The sequence below is a fragment of the Mesoplodon mirus genome, assembly GCF_964341445.2.
Source record: "Mesoplodon mirus genome assembly, chromosome: 16".
NCBI lineage: Eukaryota > Metazoa > Chordata > Mammalia > Artiodactyla > Ziphiidae > Mesoplodon > Mesoplodon mirus.
Window position 1 is genome coordinate 66,241,580 of NC_138992.1, and position 17,963 is coordinate 66,259,542.

Consider the following 17,963-nt stretch of genomic DNA (forward strand, 5'->3'; position numbering starts at 1 on the left):
AGCCACTTGGTTCCCCTGCTCCGCCTGGAGACTGTTAAACCGTGGGGGACACGTCCCCAGGCTAAATTGATTCTGTCCCCTCCAAACCTTCCAAGCCCCAGCTTGGAAGGGGGCGGGGGGCTGGGTAGGGCGAGGGAAGGGTAGGTTTGGTAGTGATAGAAAAACTGTTAGCATACCTCTCCGGGGCATCACCGCTCTCCCAGCAGTCTAGACAACGTTTTGTCCTAGGCTTTTACTACTAATTGCAACATATTCAGTTCACCCAATATTTAGTGGCCATATACTACCGCTAGAAAAGAGACCTCTAGCTTCCCAGGACAGTGGGACTAAGAGTCCTTTATCTTAAGTTACTTTGTATAAGGGTTTGAAAGACAAATTATCTTCAAATGGAAGTTAATGTCAAAAACCTCAGGCGGGGGTGTGGACTCCATAATTCTCATGTTTTTGTCTTAACTAAATGTCACACACCTTTCTAGGAATAGAGGATACCACTCAGAGCGGAGTGCCCTGCACTCTGAAGCTTACAGTGAAAACAATACTTCCAAGTAAACAAATACATTATTTCAATGCAATGTAACAGTTACAGAAGCACCTACAGACATTTAGAAGGAAGATTACTGGAGAGAGAAGGAAGTCAAGAAAGACTGCATGGTAGGGATCGCTGAACTGTGTTTTTAAATATTAATATGAGCTCCCAGTCAGAAAAGTAAGGGGAGAGCACTTCAGGCAATGCTGACCACTTATGCAAAGTTTCAGGGTAACTAAAGAAAGATGAAGCTGGAGAGGTGAACTGTGGTGCTTTTTTTCCACTTTTTTCCCAGCCAAAACATTACTGAACATCTATGGTAGGTGTTACAGATAAAACAAGGAATGAGAGACCTGGTTCCTGTGATTTGGAGCTTGGAATCTAGTGTGGAATGGGGGAAAGAGGGAGAGGAAGAATACCAAAAAGCAGCAAATAAATGAAAGTTAAACACTGTATTAACCCTTGGATGACAACAAATAGTCCCCGTAGACCAATCCGGCCTCGGGGACAGAGGTGGTTCCATAGATTAGCGCAGAAGATTAAACTGTGAACTATTGTAAGAACTGGGTACCGGACACTTTCAGTACACCAACAGCTCGCATAGATGTTACTTTTTACAAAAGCGCCAACCGACATGACCGCAGCGATGCACCAGTTTCCACAGCGCCCTCGGAACGCTAGAGAACGCCCCTCTAGGGAAGTCTAGGGCCCGGCCAGCACGCGCCCGCAGGATGTTACTCATGTGCAGTGATTCACGTGTTATTCTCTCAAAACCAGCATTCAGAACCACTTAACAGGTCAGTTTTTCCACAGACATCCTTTATTTTTTCTAAGTCTTTCAACAAACTTATTTCCTTTAAAGTACATACACCCACACAAAAAGGCTTCTCTCCCCCGCCCCAGCTTAAGGATCCACCCATTTTTAACATGGCTGAAGCCGAGCCTGCGCAGTCCGAACGAATTCCAGTTTCTGGCGTAACGTTACATGCCCTTCTTCCGGTGCGGGAGGCTATACCATTCCCTGCGTAATCACCGTTTTTGTCCTAATTCACACGTACAGTTTTCCAAGATCACGCGTTCTCATTTCAGCCATAAAAAGATTCCTCTGTCTCTACTACTGCTTAACTGCTGTTTATACCGTCGCGTTCTCGAAGGACCCCCGCCATTCTCGAATGGTCCGTACCAACTTCACCTCCGGTGCTAGGTGTCATGGCGGCCTCGAGAGTCTAGTGCGGGTTTGTACCTGTGCTGGGGCGGGTCCGGAGCCCACAACCGGAAACCCAGCGAGGTAAAGTTGCGTCTAGATTGTGGCGGCAACAGCTTCTCCGATTCCTCGGCGATGGCGACTTCCGGGAGTGGTATGGCCCAGAAAACGTGGGAATTAGCCAACAACATGCAGGAAGCCCAGAGTATCGATGAAATCTACAAATACGACAAGAAACAGCAGCAAGAAATTCTGGCGGCGAAGCCCTGGACTAAGGAGTGAGGAGGTCCCTGGCGAAACGCAGGGGAGGGCGGGGTGGCGGGAGTTTAAGAGACCCAGGGGGAGTGGGAGTTGGAGGGGATAGAGAGAGAGCTTGTCTTTTCATGTGCAGGGAGGAGAAAGAGTAAGCGTCTGAGAAATTTTGCTTTACTTTTTTATCCCCGCACAGACCCTCCACTGGGGCTTGCTTGATTCCCCTTTCTGTCTCTTTTACCCGTTTGCCTTGGGAGAATGGAAGAGGAAAACGACAAGCGGTGATTTGGGCTTTCACTTCTCAACACCCATATTGTCACAATACGCTCCACACTGTGCCTTGAACCCTGTGTCGATATATACTTTGTTGGGATCTTCCGCTGATTTCAGGCTGGAGACTGCAGCTATCTTCAGAAACTGAGTCAGCCCAAGGGTCCACCTTTTAGCCTATAATCTTTTAGATCTCTAATTGTTTTTTGATTGCTAGTAATTATTTCAGAAACACAACGAGGGGCTGGTCAGTCTCCCAAAATGCTACTCCACCAGTTCACATAAGCTAGACATTATATCAAAAGACCTTAAGATTCTTCTCCCCTTAGCAAAACTCCTGTGTCCCTGGGAGTGATGACAGGTACAGGATTCTTTACCCACAGCATTTATCCTTTTCTGAGAGCAGATATTGTTAGGGAGAGAGTAAAAGGAGCACAGTCTCTCTAATGGATAGACAGGAAAGTAGTGGTCAACAAAAAAAAAAACATTTCATCTGTCTCAGTTTTTTACAAGGCAAACTTTAACTGTCAGTATTTGGATTCAGCAACGTTTACTGAGTACTTACTACGGGCTGAGCATTGAGCTATGAATTTCCATGTCATTAAATCTTCATGACAACCCAGTACTGTATTTTTATTCCTTTTTTGCATATATGAAAACAAGCAAATATAGTAAATAACTTATTTCATGATTACACTGAGGCAGCGAACTCTTAAGTGAGCAACAGTCAGACCTAAGATCAAATCTCACAACTGTCACTAATTAGTTGATTGACCCTACAAAATTTACTTATCTTCATTTTTTTAATCTGTAAAACAGAAATAAGACCTACCTGGTTAATTACGTCATAAAGATTAGATGAGGTCATGTATAAAAAAAGGTCTAGAATGTATGTAATAGAAGCACAATAACTGTGTCTGTCTTTTTTTCCCCAGTAGATAGAGGAGCGAAGATTTTAATTCATATCTTGACTCCCAAGACCAGGTCTCCATATTTTTCAGTTGTGATTGAAATCTGTGGGCAGACATCTTAAAAAGGCTTCTCAAAGACACTGACCACTCTTTACAGACTAGTTAGTTTGCCTGGTTGTCTGCTATTTCTACAGCAGGCTGTGCACTTAGGTTGATATATAGCCTGTTAAATATTTGGAAACTATCAGCTTGCCTCACTGTGTGATTGTATCTCTAGTTATATTCATCCTAGCTGTCTTGAGCTGCATCAGTGAGACTGAAATGTAATTTTATTCAACAGTAGTTTGGTCACATCCACAGATGACAAACTGAAATAGCCATCATAGTAGAATTAAAGATATTAAGGCTACATTTTGCATTTTGAGGCTAATACCATGGAGAGAAGCCACAACCTTCAACACACTGTTCTTTGAGAGTACTGTAAAAGATCGGTTTATGATGCTAATAACAGCTCACACTTAAAAAGTTTTAGTACGTGTCACGCACTAAGATAAGCACTTTATATACATTATTTCATTTTCTCCATTTACTCCTAACAATAGCTCTATGGAAACAGGCACAGATGTTAAGTGGTTGTCTCAAGGTCACAGCTAGGACATGGCAGTGCAAGGATGCAAACCTAGGCAGATGGATGTCAGAGCCCACATTCTTAACTGTTAGGCCGGAAGGTTAGGCCCAAGAGTAATGAAGCACAGCCATCCAACCAGATTCAGAAACCGAGATTTGGTGATTCCAAAAGTAATGGAGAAAAAGTCTATTGAACTGGTCATGTAATTCCCTCCTAACTACTTGAATAGCATATTTAAAAACTATTTCATACTTTTCCCTTCCCCCCATGGGAGGTACTTTGCCAGATTATGACATGTTTATCATTTCCATCCCCTTCCAGAACTCTGTCCTTTTCTACTTCCTTTTTCTTTCCCACATTCTACACTCTTTCTCCCCATTCCATTAATATAAATTCCTTCAATACTTATTTGTTAATCTCCACAAAAACTTGTCTTGAAATTGTACTTATATAAGAAAGTTAATTACACCATGCCTTTGTTTTGTAGTCACCATTACTTTAAGTACTGCAAAATCTCAGCATTGGCTCTACTGAAAATGGTGATGCATGCCAGATCAGGAGGCAACTTGGAAGTGATGGGCTTGATGCTGGGAAAGGTGGATGGTGAAACCATGATCATTATGGACAGTTTTGCTTTGCCTGTAGAGGGCACTGAAACCCGAGTAAATGCTCAGGCTGCTGCATATGAGTACATGGCCGCATACATAGAAAATGCCAAACAGGTAAAAATGCTGTTCCTTAAAATTTGGTAACTGCAGGAGTCTCACAGTTACTTCTGAGTTTCTAAATTTAAAACTATTCTCTCTACATTAAAGTTTATATTTTAAGTTACTACATTAAAGTTTATATTTTAAGTTATTCTCAACTAGATATAATGTATAAGATTTATTAATTTTTTAATTATATGTGGATTTTTTAAAAATAAATTTTCACTCAGGAGAGTAGATCTTAAAAATTCTCATCACAAGAAAAAAAATATGTAACTGCGTGTGGTGATGGATGTTAACTAGCTACACTTATTGTGGTGATCATTTCACAGTATGTACATATAACGAATCATTATGTTGTACATCTGAACTAATATGTGTCGATTATATCTCAATTTAAAACATTTTTTTAAATTCTCACATTCATTGTGTGTGTGTGTGTGTGTGTGTGTGTGTGTTTAAAACCAAAAATTTGGAAACAACCTAAATGTACCTGGATATCAAGCTGATTAAATAAACTATGGTATATCCATATAATGAACTGCTAGCCAGCCTTTAAAAAAAATAAAAACTAGTTATCTATATATTTATTTATATGAAACAAACCCCAGAATGTTTTGTTGAGTGAAAAAGTAAAGTGTAGAACACTGTAGGTGGTATGCCATTGTGTGTGTTCTTATTAATCTACATAAATGCAAAGACTATACATTCTATATGCAAAGAATAGCTCTAGAAGACAGGTGTGTAAGCAGCTGCCTACAGTGGTAACATCTGGGCTGAGAAACTGGTTGAGGGGAAGGAGGTGGTAAGGAGACTGAATAACCTTATTGTACGGGTATATTATTAATTTTGTGCCTTGGGCATGTATTATCTAGAATATATATATATTTTTAATTTAAAAGCAGCATATGCTTTAACTATTCTGCATACTATTATTTTACTGTAAGACTATGTAAACAGACAAATCACAGGTGTCTCTAAGATTAAACAGGAACTTCAAGCTCTTTTGCCCTGTTCACTTGTTAGGTCGGCCGCCTTGAAAATGCAATTGGCTGGTATCATAGCCACCCTGGCTATGGCTGCTGGCTTTCTGGGATTGATGTTAGTACTCAGATGCTCAATCAGCAGTTCCAGGAACCATTTGTAGCCGTGGTAGTAAGTATTTTTACAACCAGTTTTAATTAATTTTCATGAAGATTTACTAAAGCAAGTGTACAGAGAAATAAAAACAGTGTGGTAAAGAGCAAGGCTCTGGTGTCAGTCTGCCTAAGCTTGAATCTGAATTCCACCTGTTTGTAGCTGGAACTTTGAACAAGTTACTTAACCTCTCTGCATCACTTCCCCCACTCTGTAAGATGATGGGTGTACACAGCATCTATATCTCAGTTCCCTGCACATAGTAGGCATTCAGTCAATGTTAACTGAATTGATTAAATCAGGAATTGCTAGAGCAGCTCTTGCACTGCTCAGTGTTTTAGATGCAATCCAGGTTACTATGAGGAAGGTAGAAGTTGTTCATCTATTAAAGAAAAAAAAAACTTGAAAAAGAGATTAGCAAATCTTCAATTAATACTCTTAGATAATATAATAACTAGATCTAATCTCTAAATTAACGATGAGGTTTCTATACTTAACCATTCTGTTGAACCTCTGTGGTTTTTCAATTTGGTTAATTTTTTCCCTATTATATGATTATTTTTAATTACATGTGTGTGTGTGCATATAGTGTTATATGTACATAGGTATTTCTAGGCTTATAATGTTTAAACAAATAGAAGTATATAGTGATTTTATAATCAGCAGATATAAATATATCTTTCTTGTAGATTGACCCAACAAGAACAATATCTGCAGGGAAAGTGAATCTTGGAGCCTTTAGGACATACCCAAAGGTAATTTTAAAAATTATAAGTCCCTATAGTTTTTTAAGTTTTAAATATTTGATTTATTTTTAAAGATGTGTTATGGTTAGTATCTCATTTTGTCCTAAAATAATTTAACAATATTTACAAAAAAGAAGTCCAACTACCACAAATTGCCCTTAGCAAAAGACAGTACACTTGTGCTGCATATTGTTAATTTTATTAGAAAAGCAGTCTTCATCTGTTAATAAGTATATGTATGTCCATGGCATTCCGATGGGTACTAGAGAAACAAGTTAAATCCATCTACTTCCTTCCATGCAATCTGAAATAGATATGAGCAAAAGTATGTATCACCTGAGGACAAGAAAAATGGATCTATAAGCCAAATCCAGCCTTCAGCCACCAAATGGGGTTGAGGGAGGGCATAAGCAACATACTTAATGTTTTGGGGGGTATTTGGCTCCCCAAAATTAATGTTTCTATAAATAGAAAGCTGCATAGAAAATATGTTTTTCCTCTGTTTTGTTTTGTTTAAATCTTCTATTTTCTTCATTTTTGTTTAGGGCTACAAGCCTCCTGATGAAGGACCTTCTGAGTACCAGACTATCCCACTTAATAAAATAGAAGACTTTGGTGTACACTGCAAACAGTAAGTAATTAAAAAATGTACCTGATGCCAAAATCATCATAAGAAACCTTAGAGATCATCCAGACCAAGCCCCTAATTTTATAGATAAGAAAAAAAGTTCCGATGAAATGCATTTCATAACCTTTTAAAATAATAGTAGGAATATACAAATTTAGGATGATGGTTGAATTTTTATTAATAATTGTTTTAATCTAACATGTTATTTACCTTTCACACATACATAAACACTTGATCAATGTACCAGACACTTGGCCCGTTAATGAATTTAACAGTTGAGAGAAGTTGTATTCAGGACCAGCCTGATACTAGCATTTCTGCAGCATTCAATGTACCCAGTTTCCACTTAGCAAAAATTCTCCCCAAACAGTTTCACTCCAAAAGTTAAAGAAGCTATACTAAAAGCTACTTAATTGTATACTCCTTTAAAATAGTGAATTTTATGGTATGTGAATTATTGAATACATCTCAATTTTTTAAACTGCTAAACCAATGAAGACAGTTATCTCCACCTTCTAAATGTATCTTACCACCTCTCTTATTATCACCTTGACCCAAGCCACAGCCATCTGGAGCTTAAATCAAAGCACTAGCCTTCTAGGTGGTCTTCCTGCTTCTGACCTTTACCCCACCCCTTAAAGGTCTTTTGTCAGCCTGACAGATTCTATTAAAATGTAAGTTAGATCATGTTCCTCCTTCTCAGAATAACTTCCCGTCTCACTAAGAATAAGATCTGTAGTGCTTACCATGGACCACACAACCCTATGTAGTCTGGCCCCTACCATCTCTCTGAGCTCATTTCCTGTCACTGAGCCTTTGCTCTCTCCATTCCAGCCATAGTGGCCTCATTATGGTTTATCAGATGTACTAGGCAGGCTCCTGCCTCAGGGCCTTTGCACTTGCTAATCCCTCTTCCTGGAACATTCTTCCTTATTTCCTTGTGACTCACTATTTCAATCAACCAGTGTCTGTTTAAGGGTCGCCTTAACAGAGAATGTTCATTGATCACCCTATTTAAATTAGCACCTTCTTGTCACTCGGTGTTACCTTTCCCTGCTTTATTTTTCTTCTTAGCACTTGTCACCACCTTGTTTTTGTTTCGTTGTTACTGACCTCATTAGAATGTGAACTTCATGAGTAGAATCAATTCACTGCTGTATCCTAACATTTAAAATAGGACATGGCACATGGAAGGGTGGGCACCCCCCCCAAAAAAAAGAAAAATGTTGCCTAAATGATTACTAGTGTCCCTTTCTCCATACCTCCCATCCCACTTCAAGGAATACCTTAACGACCCATGTGCTACTACTGCTCATTTTTGTGTTTAGAAATTCTTAGAAAATTACAGAATTTCTAAAATTTAATTTTTAAATATATCTGGTTTTCAGTCATCCCTGACATACTTCTGGAAAAAAGGATTCTATTTTATTTTTCAATGAGAGGTTTGGAATTAAATCACTTAAGTTGCTCTACTGAAAAGAACTTAAACCATTCCTGTTTGAGAGCATTGCTCCTAAGCATGGAAACACCTTTGCCGTGATACTTGCATTTTCAGAGTTCACAATTTTTTCATCTCTATTGAGCTGTGGTATCAAAAGCTTATACCTTTAATACCTGCTCTACATCTTTCACCACCAGCAGCAGCTTTTGAAACAAAAACAGACTGAGGCAGACTGTGCTTTCTGTATGCAGACAAATCTGCATTTCCTGTTTTTCTGAAACATGAGCCTATCAAAGAGGAGTTACTGCATTCTAGCTACCTGCACTGCTACAGCACAGAATTTTGAACCTGGAATTACTAGGATATTCAAAGATACTCTCTTACTTAGGATCCGTTCCTAAGTAAAGAGTAAACTTTTTCATAGGGCAAATAAGTTGCTTAATTTTTTATTTCAAATCTTTAATGAAATATAGTGCCACGTTGAAAGAGCAGGGGTTTTGTACAGGCTCGTTATATATCCCTTTCCTAAATTATTTGACAATGAGCTATTATTTGTAGTTTATATTGATTTTTTTTCTTTTCTACCTGAAATTCTAGATCATCATCCAAAGTTTGTTTTAAACATAGAATCTAATATAGATACTAAATATATTTAACTTTGAAGAGGCTTAGTAAAAATAGGACACAAAGTGTTTTTTAAATCAGCTTGTACGTTATCAGTGTTATACAGGCACATAGTTTAAAGAGTCAGATGGTTCTATGAAATTTATTATAAAATAAACAATCTTGTACCATTCCCTTTCGCATCTCCCAGAGGCAGTCACTTAAACTATTATAGTTATTCTGTTGAAGTATTTACCCCCGTATCTTCAAACAGCTTGCTGATAGTGCTGCTTCTTGATTTTCACTTCTAGGCAGTATCTATTATTGACTTCCCATACAGAAGATGAGGATTTAGCTCCACGAATAATTTTAAATATTCTCCTTGTTTTCAACTCTGCTACTGAGGTTTGCAGCCAATCACTACATAGTAGACCAAAAAATTTCATTGCATCAACCTACAGAATTAAAACAGTAATAACATTAAGGTGGTCCATATATTTTAAAACATAAAAGTCTATTCTAGACCCTCAGGTTTGAGTTCCCTTATTTTCCATCCTTTATACATCTAAATATGTTGCTGTGCTCATCCTCTCATGTCTTTTTCCCTGAAGTATCAGAGGTACAACCCCTCCTTTCTAAAGCTGACCTTTCCACTTGAGCCCCTGCCTCCTCTTCCCATACCTAACCCCCTCAACTCCCAGGGCCTCACTTCTTAAACAATGTCTTAAATGTCTACACTCTGGATATAACAATTAAGACCATGAGGTTTTGATAATAGACATAACGTTCCATATCCTTTTGCTGCTACTTTCTAACTCTGTGGCTTTGAACAAGGTCTTTACTCTCTAGAGTTGTTTCTTTGTAGAATGGAAATAATAAATCCTTCCTTGTATGGTTGTAGGAAAGATTAAATGAGAATGTATGTAAAGCACCAGGACATAATAAGTGCTCAAGAAATACACTATTCCACTTCCACATTTCACTACAGCTGTGTCCCTTTCATATACACATATGCATGGATATCTTAATCTTGAACAAGCCTTTACTTAGAATTATCTTTAAATTCTTACTCTTTTTTTATTTCTTCACTCCTGAATTGAATGAACAAGAATTTTTTGTTGTATCCATGTGTGCTTATCTTTTACACCACCAACCTGAGTGTGAGCCTTTATCTCCTCACATCTGCCACGCTGCTGTGGCATCCTTTGTGGTATCCCTGCCTCCAGTTTGTCTCCTCTAACACATCTTACCACAGCCAGCTTTATAAACCACCTCTTTGGCTATATCATTGATCTGCTCAAACACCTTCTATGAGTCCCAAGTACCTAGAAGATCATTTCTTAGCCTTTTATGTAATGTCCTCTGCCAGCTAGACCCCAACATAGCTTTCTAGGTTTCCCTTCACATAATTCTTCTGCTCCTGCTAAACTGTCCAGGCAAACTGATTAACTTATTATTCCCTTCATGACTTTCCTTTTTGTGAGTCAGTGCTCTCTGCCTTATGCTACCTCCTCGTTCTCAACATATCCACACTATAGACTCATGTAAGGGTTACTCTACATTCTGCCTTTTCCCTGGGGCTTCTCAGGCAGTTCTGTCTATACTAAGAGTACTCATTATCTCTAACATTCAATTGGCAGGTGATTAATTTTAAATATGCACCATAGCACCACTTATTGTTATTCAACATACATCATTATATATTTAACATTTTGTGGATTCACCCCACATTTCCCATAAAAATGGTAAGCTCCTTAAGGTAAGCAAGTCCCTTGTGTTTCTTTGTATCCACTGATGTACAGAACATAGTGAGATATTTATTATTTTTATTTATTTATTTTTTATAAATTTTATTTATTTTTGGCTGCCTTGGGTCTTTGTTGCTGCGCGCGAGCTTTCTCTAGTTGCAGCGAGTGGGGGCTACTCTTCATTGCGGTGTGCGGGCTGCTCGTTGCAGTGGCTTCTCTTGTTGCAGAGCACGGGCTCTAGGCACACGGGCTTCAGTAGTTGTGGCTCTCGGGCTCTAGAGCACAGGCTCAGTAATTGTGGCACACGGGCGTAATTGCTCCGTGGCATGTGGGATCTTCCCGGACCAGGGATCGAACCCATGTCTCCTGCACTGGCAGGCTGATTCTCAACCACGGCGCCACCAGGGAAGCCCCTGAGATATTTAAATATTTATTACTTTAAAAAATATATATGTTTCAGGGCTTCCCTGGTGGCGCAGTTGTTGAGAGTCTGCCTGCCGATGTAGGGGACACGGGTTCGTGCCCCGGTCCGGGAAGATCCCACATGCCACGGAGCGGCTGGGCCTGTGAGCCATGGCCACTGAGCCTGTGCATCCGGAGCCTGCGCTCCGCAACGGGAGAGGCCACAGCAGTGAGAGGCCCGCGTACCGCAAAAAAAATATATATATATAATATATATATATATATATATATATATATATATATATATATATAATATATATATATATATATGTTTCAGACATTTAACCAAATTTTCCTTGCTATCCCTGATTATAAACTAGGCACCTTTGGAAGCAGCAATAATTCTTTTATGTGGTTTAAGGACCTACCTTAAAGTTTGCTTTTCCAAAAAGCAGTAGGTCCTTATTAGGGGATTAAAAAGGGAGGAATGGGGAGTCCACATGACATTTTCAGGGGTTTTTCGTGTTTTTTTTGTTTTTTAATTTTTATTGGAGTATAGTTGATTTACAATGTTGTGTTAGTTTCAGGTGTAGAGCAAAGTGAATCAGTTATATATTTTTGATATTTTTAAAAACCTAACAAAAGTTATAGTTGACCCTAGAGAGGTAGTTCATTACGTTTGTGTGCTATTGGCTGGAATTTATGAACTCAATGACATGGATAAACATATGTCATTCAGAAGTTTTGATTAGTTCTTGATAATTTCTTGGGAATTTCTGGGCTCTACAGAAGGGAGAAATATAACCCAACAATGTTTAGTTATCAGATTTGAAACCATACCCCTGAAGAGTAAGGAAACCATGTTTACCTGTTATTCTATTAGACTAAAAATTAAAATATGACTATTTGGATATAAAATGTAATTCACTTAAATTTGGCCATAACCTTTATATGATGTGGTTGAATTTTTTTATTCACTAGATTTGTGCTTTTGTTTCATAGATATTATGCCTTAGAAGTCTCATATTTCAAATCCTCTTTGGATCGCAAATTGCTTGAGCTTCTGTGGAATAAATACTGGGTGAATACGCTGAGTTCCTCTAGCTTGCTTACTGTAAGTACTATACTTGCAAGGGATGTGTTTGAATTTTTTATCAATCTACATAAGTTGTTTAATATCTGAAACTTCTTTTCATGGAAAGGCTATATCTGACTTGGCCAAGATATTAGGCCTGGGGGCAGATTCTATATGACCAGAGGTGGATTGTGATACTAGGCCAAGCCAAGATCTGTGTCGTGTACCACTGAGACTAAGCCTAATATATATACAAATATAGTGGCCAGATGAGGGTGAGGTTTCTCCCTGCCTTGAACAGACTTACAGAGAGAAAAATACAAATACTGTTTTTTGTTGTGTGTCTCAGGTAGGACTCTGGTTACAAGTGACAGGAGACCCAACCAAGCCGGCTTAAACAAAAAAGAGAATCATGTAAACTGCAAAGTCCAGGAGTAGGACTGACTTAACGCACAGCCTAAATTTGCATTCAGACAATATTATGAGGTCTTGGTCTTCCTCTCTCAGCTTTGATTTCAAGTCAGTTGGCTTCAGTTTCAGACTTCATGTGAAACCAAGATGGCAGCATTAGCTTAGATCTCCCAGCCTCTCAGTTTTACACTGAAAAGAAAAGACCAAGATACACACACATCCCGGCATATTCCCAGGCAAAGCCTCATGGTGTCTGGAGTTTTGTAGTTCACATGCCCATCCTTAAACCTGCTCTGGGTGAAGGGCATGAACACCATGAGTTCATGGGCCAGGGCAGGTGCTTTACTGCTGGGCTGGGGTAGAAGAAACTCTCAGGAGCATGTGGACTAAGAAAGTCCTCAGAAGGAAATCAGAACATCACTACCCTAAAGCAGCAGATGCTAAGCAGAAAAAAAAAAGAAAAATCGTAGTGAATATATCATTAAAATCTAACATTTAGAAGAATATATATTTAACAAACTTCTATCTATAGCTTAGTAAGGAACAGTTTTGTTTTGGTTTTTTTTTACCTTTTTTTTTTTTTAAGTAAGCTACTTCATATAGCACAGTATAACATAGTGGTTAGAACCACAAAATTTGGAATAAAATAAACTCAGTTCAGAAACAACTCTGCCACTTTACTAGCTGTGTGTGACCTTCACAACATTATTTAATGTGACTAAGTTTTTCTAATCTAATGATAATAGTACCCACATTGTTAAGTACACTGAGATTATATGAAATATTTTATATATAAAGTAATTAGCAAAGTACTAGGCATATAGTAAAGCCTCAATAAATTACTGTTTGTTTGATTCATTGTATTCATGGGAAGAGACCTCACTTGAGCATATTTACTATGGTTTTAAATATAATTCTGACAAGCTTTCTGTTATTTCTTATCCTCAACCATCAGAAATAGCAAATTAGAAGGAAAGAGAGTGATCATAATAGCAAACATTTATTAAATGCTTCCTATGTACCAGGCATGGCTAAATGCCCCATGTGTGGTGTTTCCTTAGAGGCAAGTATACTAATAGCAGCCAGAAGTGACACATGATGGCAAGGGGAGGAAACAGTAAGACTGGAGCTTTCTGAACCTTTGTATAAAAGCATACAGCTCTGGGCTTCCCTGGTGGCACAGTGGTTAAGAATCCGCCTGCCAATGCAGGGGACACGGGTTGGAGCCCTGGCCCAGGAAGATCCCACATGCCACGGAGCAACTAAGCCCATGCACCACAACTACTGAGCCTGCGTGCCACAACTACTGAAGCCCGCACACCTAGAGCCCGTGCTCCGCAACAACAGAAGCCACTGCAATGAGAAGCCCACGCACCGCAACGAAGAGTAGCCCCCGCTCGCTGCAACTAGAGAAAGCCCGTGGGCAGCAACAAAGACCCAATGCCGTCAAAAATAAATAAATAAAATAAATAAATTTATTTTTTTAAAAAAAGCATACAATCCTATTTACTCAGCCTGTGGCTGTCCTTGTATTCCAGAACTGCATATATTGAGGACATTAATAATCAAGAAAAGGTTAAATTATATTTCCTCCTTTTTTGTAGTTTTATACCTAGTACATTGCATTACTAAGCATTCTAAGAAAAAATATATAAATATATGTTCATCTCTTTCCCCAGCTAAAGCATGTAATCTAAAAGCTACAAGAAAAAAATTATTTTCTGATTTATTTTATTTCTCTGTGTGTTTGAAATGTAATTGATTTATTTTTTCATTTTAATAGTATAACTCTTTCTGCCATCCTACATTTTTATGGCTTGAGCTAAATCTTCCAAACGTGACATAGTCTACAAACATTAGTGTTTTCTCCAAATCTGTGGGGGAGAATATATTGGTGACCTAAACCATTTAGATCCAGAAAAGTGAATATAATTGCATATTTTTAAAAATATCATAAGTTTGTAAAATCATTGGAAAGCTGGTAGCATTTTAAAGGGCTCTTTGTAGTAACTATGATGACAGCAAATAATGTTTTTAAATGTCTTGTGATTGAACTGTATTTCCTATACACTATTTTACAGACTGAGCAAATAGAATAAAGATATTCCAGTAAAATGTTTTTTAAAAATATTACAGTTAAGTGTACATATGTAATTATTAATTTTTTTGTTTTAAAAATGTATGAAATATTAACAGCATATATAATATTTCAGCTTACCAAATGTGGGTGTCCCTGTGAGTATACAGCAATACTCTAAAATATAACTATGGCTATAGCTAGGTGGAGGGACTGTAGGTATTTCCTTTTTTTTTTATACTGCTCTACATTTTCCACATTTTCTGTTTAACTATTAATTTTATAATCAGAAAAGCTAAAACAAATGTAATTTTTAAAATATTGTCATAAATACTAATTCTGGAAGTCCAACATGAAAAAGTAACAAAATTAGCTAACAATTATTAAGGCTTTACCAGGTGTCATCGACAGTCCTACGAGCTTTATATACATCACTTCACATAGCTTTAAGATAGAAATTATCACCTTCCTCCCCCATTTTCACAGGAAGACTTGAAGGCACAGAAAAGTAAAGGAGTTCTCCCAAGGCCTCCCAGCTAATCTGCAGCAGGGCCAGAACCTGGACTCAGATATGTGTACTTCAAAGCCTCTCATAATAACAAATATTAGATTTAAGCAGTCGAAAAGAACAATTCCAAATTTAATCTTGAAATTATAAAAGGTGAAAAACTCTACACTTGAACTGCTTGAGCTTTGGAATCAGTTTTTGCAAGTATAATTTGACTTCTTCCTTCACTGACTATCCACTTAGATTTCAAAATGGAATTATTTGTAAATGAAACGTTCTATATAGAAGAAAATTTACATACTTTTTTAATGATAAACTAGTATCACATATTGACACAATATCATTTTCCCCACAGAATGCAGACTATACCACCGGTCAGGTGTTTGATTTGTCTGAAAAATTAGAACAGTCAGAAGCCCAGCTGGGACGAGGGAGTTTCATGTTGGGTCTAGAAACACATGACCGAAAGTCAGAAGACAAACTTGCCAAAGCTACACGAGACAGGTAAGTTAAGCAAACCTATTCCTACCCCTAACTTTTTTTCTTTCAAGTTTTGCAAATAACAGGATTCAAATTCCTTACGGTTAAACTTATAACTTACAATGGTACCTGAATATTAACTTATTTGGACCTTTAAGAGTTGTCAAATGCAGGTTTTGACTTTGAAAATTTAGGAGACAGTAGGTAGGTACGTTAAAGGCTTTTAAGGGTCTAGGTAATGTTATGAAAAACTCACAGTCACCTTTTCCAGGTTCAGCTAGAAAGTGTAAGAAAGAAAACCAATGCATTGCTGGATCTTTAAACAAAAGCAAAGACAAAACCTTGCAAAAAGGATGTCCTCAGCTATTCTAACCTAATCATCATCTGAAGGATTAAATTAGGATTTAAGTTTATCAAATTTCAAATTTTTATAAAGTTTTAAACCCCTAAATATCAGAGAAGTGATTGTATCTCTCTTATTTTTCTGAAATAATCCTTTAGACAGTAGTTTAGTATCCCAAATTTCACTACAAGAATTTGTTAGGAACAAAGTTGGGATATGTTCTCTGATAACTTATGAAATAATTATGTGGTCCTTCAGATGCATACAGGATTGGGAAGACTACTAAATAACATTTACTTTCACAAAAATTTGAATTTTAATGTGATAATTAGGGGTAGAGAGGAAAGGAAGACTATGTTGACATCTGTGTAAACCAATACCTTGGTATCCTTTTTAAGAAAAACTGGACTAGTTGATAGGAAAGAAAAGAGAGAAGGGAGGGTGCAAAGTGTATTAGGAGTAGAAGCCATCTTGGGTTAGAATGATCTTATTCCCTTCTTCATGGGTTTTTAAAAGGTATAGAGGTAGTAGCCTGGATAAAAATTACATTTTTCTTTGGCATTAGGTCTTACTTTTGATACTTGCTCTGAGTATGTCATTTTGCTCATCTGTCTTTACATGTGTCTGATTTTTTAGTGTCTAATCTTATCTGCATTTACATCTCAATTTCTTATGAAGCAAAATTTTCACTGTGGGAATGTAGTTATATAAGAAGAAAAGTAGGAAGGAGAAAAGTAGTAGTACAAAAGTAGAAAATTTTCCTTCTGGGGGTAACTTTACAAGAATTGCATCTCTTCTGAATTTTGGTGGGTTTTTATCGTTTTTTTTGTTTTTGTTTTTTTTTTATCAATTTTAAAATGTAAGTCCTTCACCCACTAACCTAACTTTGGCTTTGAATTGTTTGAAGGATGTTTGTGATTATTTCAGGAAAAAAAGCATAAGATTCTTTAAAATCATTTTTTAAAATTATTCTAAGTAATGAACAACAAGGAATAGCAGATTTTAATGTAACATTGGAATCAATCTATAATTCTGAATTATAAATAACTTCGGTAACCTTCTAAAACAGAACTTTTCCCAAACCTTCTGACAAATAACAAAATTAACTGTTATGAATTATATCAAATTTTACATTGTCATTCTCTTGGGAAGGTGTTAGTAAGTAGTGAAATGATCAAAAGACATGCAGAAGGCTAAAAATCACTATAGTATACTATAAAGAGTAAACTATAAATTGGTATAGTATATTTTGTGGAGTATGAATAGGACCAAAAATCATTATTTGGGTGCAAGGATGGAAATGGGGGAGGGGGGATTTGCACGTTTGAAATAGTTCTCAGTTCTTGTGACATTATGTGATGTGTTTTTTTCTTTCCAGCTGTAAAACTACCATAGAAGCTATCCATGGATTGATGTCTCAGGTTATTAAGGATAAACTGTTTAATCAAATTAACATCTCTTAAAAAATTCACTAAGTAGTACTTTTGCCTGAAAGCCAGTATGAGAAAAATACTCAAGTAACACTTTGAAACCAGTTACCAAAAACCTGATTAGAGGAATAAGGTGCTCTGAAGTATCCTAAATATTAACATCCTATAATAAAATTCTTTAAAATAAAATTGTTCTCTCATTGTTTTGTGGGAGGGTTACATTATTTTTCTAGTATCCTTTAATGTTCTTAAATATGAGGGAAGGAAATATTGTTAGAACCTTTCTGTTTTTTAAAGTCTTGCCTATCTAAGTTAGTCAAAAGATTGCAGCGTTTCATTGCCATATTATCAGAGCCACTTTTCAATTTGCCTAAACCTTCTTTTGATAGTCTGTTAGTAAAAATACAGTTTAATGTAACATTTTTATGTTCCTGTG

At 37.2% G+C, this 17,963-nt stretch overlaps 1 protein-coding gene across 2 annotated transcripts; it reads left to right on the top strand.

The window, feature by feature from the left end:
- Nucleotides 1–1,735: 1,735 nt before the first annotated feature.
- Nucleotides 1,736–17,716, top strand: COPS5 (COP9 signalosome subunit 5). Of its 2 annotated transcripts, none has more exons than XM_082600857.1 (8): nucleotides 1,736–2,008; nucleotides 4,279–4,513; nucleotides 5,525–5,653; nucleotides 6,325–6,390; nucleotides 6,927–7,012; nucleotides 12,206–12,317; nucleotides 15,630–15,778; nucleotides 17,476–17,716. In XM_082600857.1, exons 1-8 carry the CDS (start codon nucleotides 1,866–1,868, stop codon nucleotides 17,558–17,560), a joined length of 1,005 nt encoding a protein of 334 aa, XP_082456983.1. In that variant the 5' UTR covers nucleotides 1,736–1,865; the 3' UTR covers nucleotides 17,561–17,716. The 2 variants fall into 2 exon arrangements, with proteins under 2 accessions (XP_082456983.1, XP_082456984.1); XM_082600858.1 differs by having other exon boundaries at nucleotides 1,906–2,016.
- Nucleotides 17,717–17,963: the final 247 nt, after the last annotated feature.

Coding starts and splice junctions, on each gene's coding strand:
- COPS5 (XM_082600857.1), top strand. CDS start 1,866: ATGGCGACTTCCGGGAGTGGTATGGCCCAGAAAACGTGGGAATTAGCC. Junction 2,009..4,278: donor GCGAAGCCCTGGACTAAGGA/GTGAGGAGGTCC, acceptor TTTGTTTTGTAG/TCACCATTACTTTAAGTACT. Junction 12,318..15,629: donor GTTCCTCTAGCTTGCTTACT/GTAAGTACTATA, acceptor TTTTCCCCACAG/AATGCAGACTATACCACCGG.